The 14,892-nt window shown below is 38.7% G+C and overlaps 2 protein-coding genes across 2 annotated transcripts in view; both read right to left on the bottom strand.

Annotated features, from left to right (window-relative positions):
- LOC114699788 (solute carrier organic anion transporter family member 6A1-like) overlaps nucleotides 1–14,892 on the bottom strand; it is an 83,859-nt gene that overhangs the window by 29,868 nt on the left and 39,099 nt on the right. Inside the window, exon 9 of the mRNA XM_037210154.1 lies at nucleotides 877–1,030. Coding sequence (XP_037066049.1) covers nucleotides 877–1,030 — 154 coding nt within the window. The remainder of the gene's footprint in view (nucleotides 1–876; nucleotides 1,031–14,892) is intronic.
- LOC114699801 (importin subunit alpha-7-like) lies at nucleotides 13,710–14,797 on the bottom strand. The gene has a single exon (XM_037210472.1). It carries the CDS (start codon nucleotides 14,760–14,762, stop codon nucleotides 13,710–13,712), a length of 1,053 nt encoding a protein of 350 aa, XP_037066367.1. The 5' UTR covers nucleotides 14,763–14,797.

Raw genomic sequence — 14,892 nt, forward strand, 5'->3', positions numbered from 1 at the left:
TTGTTGTACAAGATAATTGATATTGAAGTCATGAACTGAGTATAGATTCTGATTGGAAATTAGCTAGGGCTTATTCCATAGAAGCACAGGAGTTTACAAATGATATAAGAGTCATAAAATATTACTGGGAAAAAGTAATGAAGGAATTATAGAAGTAGCAAATTAGATCCTCAAGATGAATTTCAAAATTATCAGGACCCAAGCTCTAAACACTGCAGGGAATGAGAGGAAATGATTTAAGGCTGGTAGCTTCATCAATTACTCTCTACAATAGAACATGGACTATGAAAAAAATAAGGTCGGGGTTGTTGTAGCAGTCTAAGAAATAAAAATTTCATGTTAGTGCCATGGCATATGTAACTAGAGTTTTTAAGCAGATTCAATTCAGTAATGTCATAGTTCTCTCATTCATATAAATTATCTATAACTCTCATTTTTCTAGAACGTCAGATATATTCTGTGAAAGCCTTGCTTATCTGATAAGATCTGGTGCACAAAGAACTGAGGGCTGGGGATGCAGCTCGGTAGGAGAGCACTTGATTTAATGCCCCATTTAAAATAGTTCCTATCTATATCTGAGTTGCTGCGAAGCAGATAGTGAAACAGCAGGAAACTAGAGAGTAGGCATTTTGAATCTCAGCAAAAAGCACATTTGAAGGAAAGCTGACTCACAGGATAGCACTGGGCAACCCTGGTATGAAAGATTGTGTGCAAAAAATGTGTTCCAAGTCCAGCGAGTAGGGAAACATAAACTAGGTTTTCTTTTCATGTTGTTAAAACTAAGGAAAATATACAAAGAAAATTTTAGAGAGAGCTAGAAGTAAAATCTAATCACTACCTATAAATTGAGCAAGAGGCATAATAAATAAAAGTTACCTTTTCATTTTGTAAGTGTTTTTCAGCTATGCAGCCTGCAAAGCAGGCAGAGAAATACTCAACGTCATCTCTTCCACATACAGAAGCATAGATGGCACTCTCACAACCACAGTGGTTATTGCATGGAGCTGTGAGGTTTCCTAAGACACCTGTCCTGTGAAGTTGAGATTAGATACAATTATAACACCATCACTTAAATTATTAGTGCATATACAAGACATCAATAAGATCTACAAATATGCTCATTCAAATAATTTTTTTCACAAATCTACTAAGTTATAAAAACATTATAAAAATGCACATTTAAGAGTCTACCCCTTGATACTCCTGGAGAGATGGCTTTGCTCTTAAGAGTGCTTCCTGCTCTTCCAGAAGACCAAAATTCCATTCCTAACATCCATAATGCAGCACATAACCACTTGTAACTCCAGTTCCAGGTAATTTGATGCCCGCTTAAAGTCTCTGCAGGTATCAGGCATGCAGGTGGTACATACACATACATGCAGGTGAATACTCAGACACAAATAAAAATAAATAAATCTTGGGTTTGGGGATTTAGCTCAGTGGTAGAGGGCTTGCCTAGAAAGCAGAAGGCTCTGGGTTCGGTCCTCAGCTCTGGAAAATAAATAAATAAATAAATAAACAAACAAATAAATAAATAAACACATAAATAAATAAATAAATAAATAAATAAATAAATAAATAAATAAATAAATAAATCTTAAAAGTATACCACTTGAGCCAGGTGGTGGTGGTGCACACCTTTAATCCCAGCACTCGGGAGACAGAGCAAAGCAGATTTCTTGGGTAGGTTGAGGCTAGCCTGGTCTACAAAGTGAGATCTATGACATGCACCAAAACTACACAGAGAAACCCTGTCTCGAAAAAGCCAAAAAGAAATATACATACATACATATATATACATACACACATATATACATATATATATATATATTATAGCACTTGAATTTTTATTATGCTATAGTGAAATTGTCGCCATAGTCATGTTAACAAAGAAAATCAAGATCGCCTACATGGGCTGCCCCCACCACCACATCCACACTTAAAAATTTCCTTTACTCATAAGTAATTTCTCTACTTATTACAAATACGTTCCTATCCATTTGTTCAGATTTTATAAAAAGTAGTCACAAGAAACTTATATTTTCCTTGCTTCTTTTGCACAAATTTTTATTTGCTCTCATATGGGCATCTATTTTCATGATTCTTGTGTAAGTATTAAAAGTAGAATATTTACGGCTGGGCGGTGGTGGTGCACGCCTTTAATCCCAGCACTCGGGAGGCAGAGGCAGGCGGATCTCTGTGAGTTCGAGGCCAGCCTGGTCTGCAAAGCGAGTTCCAGGAAAGGCGCAAAGCTACACAGAGAAACCCTGTCTCGAAAAACCAAAAAAAAAAAAAAGTAAAAGTAAAATATTTAAATAGTGTATAAGCTTTTATGGTAACTATTTTAGACTTATTTTACATGTATGAGTGTTTTGCTGCAATGTATTTATGTGCACCATGTGCGTGTTGTGTGGCTGTGCTTCTTCCTCCCGATTGTTGGCTGCATTGGTCCACAAGGGTGGGGGGACCAGAAGCAGGCAACAGGGTTTAGATGCCTGTGGGTAGGATGGAGACAGTTTTCCAGGAGACAGACGTCTGTGAATCAGCTCAAAGTTATTTCAGAGTATAAGGAATATATGGGATTGGGGAGCCTAGGGACAAACCCTAATTTGTATCAAGTGGCACTGCCCTGTCATAAAGCTCCTAGCACAAGTCTTATCATATGTGCAGCAGGGAAGGCTTCTAGCAGGAGTCTGTGCCAAAGGGTCAAGCTAAAGATAAATCAGGCATCTAGCTTAGAGACAGCTTTCAGATAAGATCGGTCCTCCAGAGCCTGGGGACATCCTCCAGGTAAGGGCAGGTAGACAGCAGAAGGTTTCACTTGGTAAGGAGGGAGTCTCCATGTCATTGAGCTTTTGGAAAAAGCTGCCAGGCTATGATAGAATGCAAACTCTGACGAGCCAGCAATACCTTCCAACAATATAGCATCCATGAAAGCAAAAATAAGTCATTGGATATCTTGGGACTGGACTTACTGACAGTTATGATCCTTTAATGTGCATGCTGGGAACCAAACCTAGGTGTGACATGAATCTTAAAAGGTCTTATAATAAAAATCCCAGAGCCAGATATTGGGGTGAAAGCTAAAAGATCAGAGAAGCAGAACAGCCAGCCACTAGCTTACCTTTATGAAATCCTCAGCCACAAGAGAGCAAGTTCCTGTTTCCTCATGCCTTATATACCTTTCTGTGTCCTACCATAATACTTCCTGGGATTAAAGGCGTGTGTCACCACTGCCTGGTTCTGTTTCTCTCATGTAGCCTAGTGTGGCCTTGAACTCACAGAAATCCAGACGGAACTCTGCCTCCTGAGTAACAGAATTAAATGTGTGTACCATTACTGCCTGATCTCCATGTCTATTTTAGTGGCTGGTTCTGTCCTGTCATCCCCAGGCAAGCTTTATTGGGGTACACAATGTATTACCACACTTGGGTCCTCTGGACAGAGAACAAGTGCTCTTAAACCCTATTTTTTTTTTTTTTTTAGCTTTTCAAGAAACAGTTTTCCAAAGTGGTTTATTATCATATTTCTGCTAGCAGTATACAGAATTTTCAACTGTTCTCCACATTTCTCTGTAACAGTATCATTTCATTGACTACCCATTCTGATTTGGGAACAATAATTAAGATTGTGATGTTTTGATTCACATTTTTCTAGTGACTAATGACTGTGAATTTATTTCTAGCTGCGTATTTTCCATCTGTCTATGCATATTATTTGATGAAAGTTAGTTTCAAATTACTTGTCTATTTTTGTTATTTTCTTATTACTAATATAAACACTGTATTTTTATCTGATCAGAAACAAATCTTTTGTACATATTATTTTCAATATTTTTTATACTGCCCCCCCTCCTTTTTTTAGTTCTTGAAAGCCAGGCATGATGGTGCAAAACTTTAATTTCAGGATTTTGGAGGCAGAGGCAGGTGGATCTCTGCAAATTCATTCAAGGCCAGCTTGGACTACATAGTGAGTTCAAGAACAACCAGGTATACATAGTGAGACCCTGTCTCAATAAACAAACAAACAAAAAACAGAAACAGTTCCTGAAAAGGAAGATTTTAATTTTTTTTTAAATTTTTATGTGTATTTGTGTTTTTGCCAGGGGTGTCGGGGTCACCTGAAACTGGAGTTAGAGACAGGTGTGAGCTGCCATGTGGGTGCTGGGAATTGAACTTGGGTCTTCTAGAAGAGCAGTCAATGCTCTTAACCCCGAGCCATCGCTCCAGCCCTGGAAGATTTTAATTTTTATGAAGTCTATCTTGCAAATTTCTTCCTAAATTATGAGTTTTATTCCATGTGAAAGTAATTCTTACCAAATTCAAAATCAAAAATATTTTCATTATATTCTTAGAATATCATATTTTACATTTATTCTTATGGTTCATTTCGAATTCCTCTCTATAATACATAGTGGGGATTCAAATTCATGTTTTTATCTAAAGGTCCCAACCCAATAGCATTTTTAAATCTTTAAAATATTTTTTTTTATATTTTATTTCTGAGCATGCATGTGTCTGTATAAGAACATGCCATGTATGTGTTGGGTATGGGTACCCACAAACAACAAAAGAGGACGTAAGATCACCTGGAGCTGGGACAGCAGGCAGTTGTCATCCAACTGACATGGTTGCTGGGAACCAAATTTACTTAACCCTAAGCTATTCCTTTAGCTCCACTAATAGTATTACATACATACATACATACATACATACATACATACATACATACATACATATATGATGTGTGTGTGTAATTTTTTGTTCTTTAAATATTTTTTGATTTTAAGATTATAATTTAATTACAATATTTCTCCCCTCTCTTCTTCCCTCTAAACCCACTCTCCTTCAAATTTTTGACTTCATTTTTCACTAACTAAATTTTATGATATGCATACATGTATAAGTATATATATGTGTGTGTGTATGTATGTATATTCCTAAATATGTAGTATGCTCAGTCCATAGAATGCTACCTATATGCATTTTTATGGTCATTCAGCCAGTAGTATTTTGTAAATGACTCTAGAGTCTCTATTTCATTGCATCTGTACCTTGCTAAAGATCAACCTATATATACATAAGTTTCTGTTTATAAAATCTCTCCATTGTATTTTATTAATGTACTTTTATCACTCTCTCAATTAACATAGTTTGAAAATACATATTGGAAGTAAATAGGGGTAGTCTTCTAATCTTGTTTTTTTTTTTAACTTTTTTGTTTTTCTAAGTCCTTGCATATCAATGACAACATAAGATTTTATTTCTAGTATCTACAAAGGACAGTCTGAGGGGATTTTGTTACCACTACACTGAATACATAGCAGCAATTTGGGAAGGAGTAAAATCTTCGTAAAAATGAATTCTCCTGTTCAAGAACGTAAGTAACTTTCCTTTAAAAATGTGTCTAATTATTTTCATTAATGTATTGTAATAATCAGTATATATGTTTCTCATATTCTTATATCATTGACGATATTTTAAATACTACTTCTAATTCTTTTCATATAATATGTGAAAACTTATATTCTTGTATAATAACTTTCTGTTTGTAGCAAGCATATATACTGTCACAGTTTTTCATATGTATTTATGTGTGTATGTATGCATGTATGTATATATTGTTCTGTGCTAGAATAAAACTCCAAGCCATGTAGTAATTATGAAAATGAGCAATCAATGAGCTACAGCCCAGCCACACAGAATCATGAAATCTTGTATGTTGAGCACATGTGCAATTATCCTAAATCCAGTATATTAGTTCTAGTGCCTTAATTTTCTCCAATCATACTGTCTTTAAATAAACATAGTTTGCTAAAAATGCCCTCTATTTTTCATTAGTCAATTTAGCAAAACCTCCAGTAAAATTTGAAAAGAATCTGTTGAAAATAAACATCCTTGCATTTCTGATCACATTGATTTCAGATCATCCCCTGAGTATGATCTGCCTGTTTTAATAAACTATCACAGGCTAGGTGCCTTCAGCAATACAGTTATTTCTAGGGCTGTGAAATCAAGCACCAAGATGTTCGTCTTACAGTTTTTGTTTGTTTGTTCGTTTGTTTGATTTTTATTTTTTTATTTTTTGAGACAAAGTTTCTCTGTGTAGTTTTGGCTATCCTGGAACTGACTCTGTAGAGAAGGCTGGCCTCAAATTCAGAGATCTACCTGCTTCTGCCTCTCTAGTACAGTGATTAAAGGTATGTACCACCTTGCAAGGCTTCAGTTAGGTTTTCTGCTGTTGGGATAAAAACATCATGACCAATAAGAACTTAGGAAGGAAAGGGTTATTTCAGCTTACAACTGGTAGGTAACATGTCATCACTGTCAGGGAAAGAACTAAGGCAGGCATCTGAAGGGTAGAGCCCATGGAGGAGTGCTGCTTCCTTTCTTTCTGGGTTTGTTTTCTTATCTACCCCAAGACCACTCCCCAAGGGTAGCATGATGTACAATGGCCTGTACCCTCCCATTTCAATCATTAATCAAGAAAATGGTCCTCAGGCTTCCTACAAGCTGATCTTACAGAAGAATTTTCTTCACTGAGGCTCCCGCCTCTAAGGTGATGCTAACTTAAGTCAAATTGACAAAATACTAGTCAGAATAATGCCAGAGGATCAGATTCCATATTTAGTGATTACCCTCTTACTATATCACAGAAGATCATTTTTTTTCAATATGTCTTCATAAGGAGTAAAGAGTTGGGGCACTGGACACTTCTTGTGAGAAAACTAATGTGATTCATGGAGACTTCATTCTCATGTTTTCCAGTAAGACTAATTAACACCCCCCAAGTTCCAACTAATATTATAACACAGGGATTGAAGCTATCAAGATGTGAATAATGGGCCAGATTAAAAACATTCTAATCACGAATTTTAAGAATAGAGTTAGCTGTAGTAACTCACAATTGTTGTACTTTCATTTTCATTGAATTCTAGAAAATATTTAATTTCTTTCTTTATTTCTTCCTTGACCTATTGATGTTTCAGGTGGGCATTATTCAGTTTCCATGAGTTTGTAGGTTTTCTATGATTTTTGTTATTGTTGAGGTCTAACTTTAAGGCATGGTGGTCTGATAAGATACAGGAGGTTATTCCAATTTTTTTGTATCTGTTGAGATTTGTTTTGTGACCAAACATGTGGTCAATTTTTGAGAAGGTTCCATGGGTATATTCTTTTGTGTTAGGATGGAATGTTCTGTAGATATCTATTAAGTCCATTTGAGTCATGACATCTGTTAGGTCCTTTATTTCTTTGTTAAGTTTCAGTCTGGTAGATCTATCTTTTAGTGAAAGTGGTGTGTTAAAATCTCCCACTACTAATGTGTGGCATTTGATGAGTGTTTTAAACTTTAGTAGTGTTTCTGTTATGAATGTGGGTGCTTTTGTATTTAGGGTATAAATGTTTAAAATCGAGACTTCATCTTGGTGGATTTTTCCTGTGATAAATATGTAATGTCCATCCTGATCTCTTTTGACTGATTTTAGTTTGAAGTCTATTTTATTAGATATTAAGATAGCTACATCAGCTTATTTCTTAGGTCCATTTGCTTGGAAAGCCTTTTCCCAGCCCTTTACTCGCAGGTAGTGTCTGTCTTTGAAGTTAAGGTGTGTTTCTTGTATGCAGCAGATGGATAGGTCCTGTTTTCTTATCCATTCTGTTAGCCTGTGTCTTTTTATAGGTGAGTTGAGACCATTGATATTGATGGATATTCATGACCAGTGATTGTTAATTCCTGTTATTTTTTGTGGTTGTGTTGTGTTGTCCTTCTTTGGTGTATGTTGGTGTGGGATTATCTGTTGCTTGATTTTTCATGGATGTGTTTAGCTTATTTGGGTTGGATTTTCCCTTCTAGTGCTTTCTGTAGGGCTGGGTTTTTGGACAAGTATTGATTAAATCTGCTTTTATCCTGGAATATTTTGTTTACTCCGTCTATGGTGATGGAGAGTTTTGCTGGGTATAATAGTCTGGGTTGGCATCCGTGGTCTCTTAGTGTCTGCATAAGTTTTTCCCAGGACCTTCTAGCTTTCATAGTCTCTCTTGAGAAGTCTGGTGTTATTCTGATGGGTTTGCCTTTATATGTTACTTGGTCTGTTTCCTTTGCGGCTCTTAATATTTTTTCTTTGTTCTGTGTGTTTAGTGTTTTGATTATTATGTGGCAAGGGGACTTTTTTTTTTTTTTTTGGATCCAGCCTATTTGGTGTTCTGTAAGCTTCTTGTATCTTCATTGGTATTTCTTTCTTTAGGTTAGGAAAATTTTCTTCTATGATTTTGTTGAATATATTTTCTGTGCCTTTGAGTTGGTATTCTTCTCCTTCTTCTATCCCTATTATTCTTAAATTTGATCTTTTCATGGTGTCCCAAATTTCTTGAACATTTTGTGTTAGGACTTTTTTGTCTTTAGTGTTTTCTTTGACTGACGAATCTATTTTCTCTATTGTGTCTTCAGTGTCAGAGATTCTCTGTTCCATCTCTTGCAATCGGTTGGTTATGCTTGTTTCTGTAGTTCCTGTTCATTTAGTCAGGATTTCTATTTTCAGCTTTCCCTCAGCATGACTTTTCTTTATTGTCTCAAATTCATTTTTCAGATCTTGGAATGTTTCTTTTATCTGTTCAATTGCTTTTTCTTGCCTTTCTTTGATTTCTTCCCATTTTTTGTTCATTTTTTCTTCCATTTCTTTAAAGGAGATTTTTTTATTTCTTCTTTAAAGGAATTTTTTATTTCTTCTTTAAGGGCCTCTATCATCTTCTTAAAGTCATTTTTAGGATTGATTTCTTCTATTTCTTCTGTCTTGGCATGTTCAGGTCTTGCAGGTATAGAATCACTAGGTTCTGATGTTGCCATATAGGTCTTTATGTTGTTGCCTGTATTTTTGCACTGGCGTCTACTCATCTCTTCCTCTGCTGGGTGCAGGTGGCGTCTATGTCTGAGAGTGCCTCTCTTGTTCTAATTTTTAGTCTTGGTTCACTAGGAGTTCTTCAACAATAGGGTTTTAAGAAAAATTAAATATTCACAAAAGAGCATATACCTAATGGTTATAATCCCGCGGTCCAGTTTCTTATATTGTGAACAGTAAACCTGTTACCTCTCATTTTTCCTATGATCTTTCAGCTAGAAGAAAATATTTTTTTTATAAATTTTTGCATCAAATTATATAAAGTGATTGTTTTTCATGTGTATAACCTATCATTAATCATAAAAATAAATGTAAATTTACTTATAAATTTAAAGTATTTTATCTTCTGCCATAAATTCTATCTTACTATAAGGCAGAAATGTAATTCTATGTTTTCCTAGCACTACAAGTTTTATTGTACATATATAGATCTCTTACATACTGGAGAATTATGTGAAATTGGAAGTAGTGTCTTAAATTTTATCTCCAGTTGGAAAAGTAAATTTGCCAGGAATACATTTTTAAAATATGTAACATCCTTCTCAGCTTGAAATATCTGCTTTATATACAATAAATTTCTAAGAATTCATTATATATCACTGAGCTATCTATTCTGAGTCTTGTAAAGATTTGTAGTTAAGACAATACCACCACACTTGTTTTGGCTTCACAATAAATTTTTATCTCCAGCTGCTGAGTTCTCCAACTTGGTTTCATTGCTTTGATTTTTAGGGGAGTGTATTCTCCACTCAAGATATTTTATTTTTTGCTCTGTTTATGTATATACATTCTTTGAGGTATGTGGAATTCTTTATTAGAGGGAAAATGATGTAACTCTGTTTTAACTAAAATGCATTTTAAAAAGATTTTTTATGAATTATAAATAATTTTCAAATGAATTTGTAGAGAACTGATATATTAATAACCTTTTGGTATTTAAATAAATTAATGTCTACTGTTCTTTGATTTGAAACATTTTATTTTATTCATAAATGATTTTGTCCATATTGAATATTTGGGAAATTTTTTTGGACATCTTATTTGTTAATTTGCAAACAAATTACTGTTAATGATAAGTTTTTCCATTTGATTCTTGCTAGAGGAAGGAAGCAGTTAAGTATTTTTGTTGACACATCACTAGTTCTTGAGCAGCAGCAGGCTCTCTGAATTTTCTTTTCTTTTTTTTTTTTTAGAACTTTGCAGCAGGTTTTTATTTTTGCTTTGTATCTATTACAGTGTTTGAAACCTAAAGAAATACATTTTCTCTTCAAATTTGGATGTGTATATAAATATCATTTGTCTGGACTCAGCACACTCAATGCCATGGTTTCTTGGCCTATTTCTGCTCTGAAATCAAGCTTTGTTTGTCTACCCAGGGGCCCTGAGAACGTGAAAAAATAGAGTTTACAGTTCTTAGAAAAATAAAAGCAAATGAATTTGGAAAGCAAAACCTGTGAGGATTAAATTCACCTTTCTAGGGTTCTCACCTGGAAACCCAAGCTGCCCTTGGGTGACGTTCTGTCTGCTGGGGAGCTGAGAGCTCATACCCACTTCTTTTATTTAATAGGTCAAAAAAAGACATTTCCCAAAAAAGCCGGCTAAAAAAGCCAATACCCACCTCCAGTTTCTGAGGGTTCATGGTGTGAACCTTTGACAGTTTCCAGGCAGTCCTAGGACCTGAACTGTGTGACTTCCTTCACAGCTCCCTGCACATGGTAGATCACTTTCTTTCTTGACACCTAAACATTAAAATCAGAGCCACAGGGGTGCAGGGCTAGTGGGTGTCATCAGCATGTGCTAGTGGGAGCATTAGAAGTCAGGCTGGCCTAGAAGTAGGTAGGTAAGCCCAAGCCCTTGAAGACACATCACACAAGCCTTTGCCCTCTGGTGTTCAGGTTCCCCAATTTATGGCTCCTTTTTTCACAGCCAGCTTTGGTCCTGCACGTAGTTCAGGCTTCAAAAAAGATGCTGTCTCAAAAGGAAACTAGGTTTCCATTCAGATTCGGTTGGAGTTGACCTCAAATTCTTCCATTGCCATGCCTGTCTTCTTCTGGGGTGGGACTAGGGGACAGACTGGGAAACAATCCATTATGAAGGCCTTTGGCCAAAGAGCAGCTAGTGTCCACCACATGGATCCTTAGAGGGGCAAATTCTCAGTTCGTTGGCTTAACAAAAGAATACAAAAGGTAAAACAGAAAAAATACTGGATAAGGTTGGTCTAGACTGTGCCAGAAGTCTGTCTTACTGCCTCACAGGGGAGTGGCGCCTGCTACTGCTCACAATCTCCCATGGTTCAGTGCACTGAGCCTTGTACCCTTCCCCAGCCTGCTAGGGAAGCTTGCCATCATCCTGTCTCCCTCCTGGGTCTGAAGGGACCTGGAGAAGCTGGCTTTTGGCCTTCGAGAAGTTAGATCCTGAGCCTGAAGAATACACGAGAGGATGGATGCCACACTGAGTGAGCCTGGGAGAGAAGGAATGAGGTCTGAACGAAAAGAGCAGAAGCCTTCAAAGAAGGCACATGGAGTAGGAGGGTAGAACTGCAAGGATTCCTGGCAGACAGGAGTAGAAATAGTTCCTCCAGGGAAGTTTGTCTTTTGACTGGATTGGTGTCAGGGAAGTAGAAAGTCCATGTGTAAGAACCTTCTTTTCATCTCGCTTAGCTAAATACAATAGCAGCTATAACCCGTGGTTAGCTTCAGCACACAGGCTCCTGGGAGATGACTTCCATGTACAGAAGGGAGAAGCAGTAGATACAAGGTCTCAGGTAAAGGGGACCAAAGATCTCAAAAAAAAAGGTCATCAACACCTGCTTCTTGGAAGCGTGTGTCCACAGACCCAAGTAACAAAGGCGCCAAACAGGCTGGAACTCATAAGGTTCTCCCAGAAGGCTGTAGGCAACATCAAAGCTTATAGTCACTGGTGAGAGCTGGAGTCTGAAGACAGTGTCTAGGACTGACCACTCTGTCAGTCACTAAAGGGGACTTCAGTGTGGGATGCTTAGAGCAGCTAGGTAACCAACTTCTTCCATCTGGTACTAGATCCAGTCAAAGAGGTACTAGAGAAAGGATGGGGTGAGCAGGACATTTATGTCTCATACTGAGACTCTGGCTCCAATGCCAGGGGCTTAACTGTTGCTTGAGATGTTCAGAGTAGATCCTACTACAGTGTTCTACTCTTCAGACAAGGGTGATGATGGCAGTCATAGAGGGCTTTTCTTTGAACTAGGAGCAGTTTATAATAGCGCTGTAGGCCAGGTTTTTTTAAAAAAAAAAAAAAAAAAAAAAGGCCCTGCCCATTGCCTTCCCAGAAGGCCAGAGGGTGAATAAAAGTATTTGGCTCGCCAATGTGTTCCAATGTTGGTCACAGTTTTCAGTATCAACCGCCAGCTCTGAACTACTTTTCTTAGGAGCAAGGCCTCAAAACTAAAGGAGACAGCTAACTGAAGGCCAATGGCCAACAAGAGCCTGAACTTCAGATCTGCCAAGTGTGGGAGCCCAAGGGAGACCTGTGGTCACAGGAGTCAGAAGACTGCTGTTCCTGGAGAAAGAGAAGTGTAGATGAGGCCGGGAATCCTCGGCCTCACCACAGTGGGGTACGATGCTGCCAGTTCCACAGTTGGGCTACACTAGCTGACAGTGCTGACACCGTATTCCCCGCCCCCAGAGCTCAGTTTTAGTGTAATGTGTAACCTACTAAAACACAGGCCACCTTCTGAGGCATTGAATTAGCTTTACTTAAAGAAAGAAAAGGTGTCTGTAACTGTCACAAGAAAGGCGAAACTCAAGCTAGGTACAAGGACCTGCAGAAGGGAGATGCCAACAGCGCTGACCAGAGTGTCCAGGTCACCAAGGTCCTCTGGTAACAGGTGACGATCAGCTGGGAAACAGGGCCTGACACTGAGTTAGAGAAGAAGGCAGGCTGCCTTCTGCTCAGAAGCAAGGGCCAGAGCAGCAGACTTCACCAGGCCCTGAGGCCCTCTTTGCTCCCTTCAGGTACTGGGACAATCAGCCCAGGCTGATTTACTTCATAAAGACTCCGGAGGTGAGAGTTGGTCCCAAGTGGCAGCCCAGAATCCAAGCAGAGAAGAAAAGGACCAGTCAGTCCTTTGAGCCTGAAGCTTCTACACCTCTTTCTGGTCTTCCTCACAGTATCCTACTCACAGACGCTTTGTCCTCCTAAGACCAATTAAGACTGACCTACTTAAAATATAGAATATATAAAAAAAATGGAACTTTTTGACATTCTCTCCTTTGGAAGTAAAATATACATGATCCAACTATGGCAGAAGGAAGAAGAAAGGCCAAAGGCAGGGATTTCTGACTATCCCAATACACGACACTAACTCCAACCTCCTGTGCAACTTATGGGTCATCAGAGCAAGGACTTTCTCCTCAGGAGAAGGAAGGACCACAGCCCCCCATCTCAAGCTCAGGAGAAAACACAGCCACCTCAGAGGTTCATTCAACTCTGAGGTGAATTTTCAAGTAAACAAATGAAGTTGGGTCGCACCATTTAGGAGGTGGGCAGGATTCAGGGTCAGTAGCTACACAAGGGAAGCCCTGTCTGAAGGCCTGTGCCCCTCCCTCCCACTCGCACTGGTATATTTGTTCCAGGAGAGTAAGGGGGGAGGTTTCAGGCATAGGGTCAGAGGAAGGAGGGACCTTTGTGTGGGGGGGGGCACTCCCCATTAGCCTCTATTTCCAGACAGTGCTGGCAGCTGGGTTTCTAAAAACCAGCTTTATGGGAAGAACAACCTTAATACAAGAAAAATGTGCAAAAGAAAAACTTAAATAACCAATCCAAGCATACAAGATTAATATTCGGTCAGAGCAAGAACACTTTGTTTTGGATTCTCCCCTCCCCTCCCAAAACAAAGTGTTCTTGCTCTGACCAACCCAGTGACAATATTACCCACAGCTCTCAAGGCAGGAGATGCCACTTTGTAATCGTTGTGCATCAGAAGTTCTACCAATCTCCGACAGACTCCAGAGTCTATGACTGCCTGGATCTTCTCATTGGGGCCATCAGACAAGTAAGAGAGGGCCCAGCAAGCATCTGCCAGCAAGTCTGAGTCGCTGCTGAAGAGGAGGTGAGACAATACAGGCAAACAAGGAGAGACCTTTGCAAATTCTGGAGGTGGGTTCTTCCCCCGGCAGAGGTTTGACAGGGCCCAGACTGCATTCCGAGTCATTGTCAGTCGTGTGGACTTAGTAAGGAGTGTTAACAAAGGATTAAGGATGGAACAATTCAAGACGTAATCCCTGCAAACGGAACTGTCTCCAGCTATGTTTCCCAGAGCCCAGACTGCCTGTTCTTGTACATCTTCAAAATCTGAGTTAAGCAGCTCAATAAAAATGGGGACAGCTCCTGCTTCAATGACAATTTTGGTCTGCTGAGAGGTTCCAGAGGCAATGTTTGTCAGAGCCCAGGCAGCTTCAAACTGTAATGTACAATTCTCACTCCTCTTCAGAAACTCCACAAACCGGTCAACTACTCCTGGAGTGTTAATAACTTCATCTATCGGAGGACTCGGCTCTTTGGAGAGGAGCTTCCGGAATTTCTGTGTGGTTGCTAACTGCAAGTCAGAATCATCAGAAAAGAGCATCTCCACCATCTCTCTTGTGATCACACTTTCCCCTGTAGTAGAGCTCACGTAGGAGTCCATCAGCAGACTGTCGAACATGGCAGCCTCTTCATTAATCAGCTCTACATTTCTCCGCTTAAAAAGCTGTTGTTCTCGCTTCTGTTTCCGAAGCTGAATGCCCTCTTCCTCCCTCCTTCGTCTCATTTCCTCAGGGTTTAAGGCATTGTTCTTATAGCTCTTCATTCGGTAATTGTCCTTCCCTGGGCTTGCCATGGTCTCCATCGCGGCTCCGCTCGCTCAGACTTGGCGGCGGCCGCAGCGGCCCTGAATTTTCATTATTCAAATACTTCTCCATTCTGTAGTATAATCATTCTACCAGATTTTTTGCACATTAAAGGCTTTTAATTTTTAT

Source organism: Peromyscus leucopus, chromosome 13 (assembly GCF_004664715.2).
Source record: "Peromyscus leucopus breed LL Stock chromosome 13, UCI_PerLeu_2.1, whole genome shotgun sequence".
NCBI classification, from domain to species: Eukaryota; Metazoa; Chordata; class Mammalia; order Rodentia; family Cricetidae; genus Peromyscus; species Peromyscus leucopus.

Coding starts and splice junctions, on each gene's coding strand:
- LOC114699801 (XM_037210472.1), bottom strand. CDS start 14,762: ATGGAGACCATGGCAAGCCCAGGGAAGGACAATTACCGAATGAAGAGC.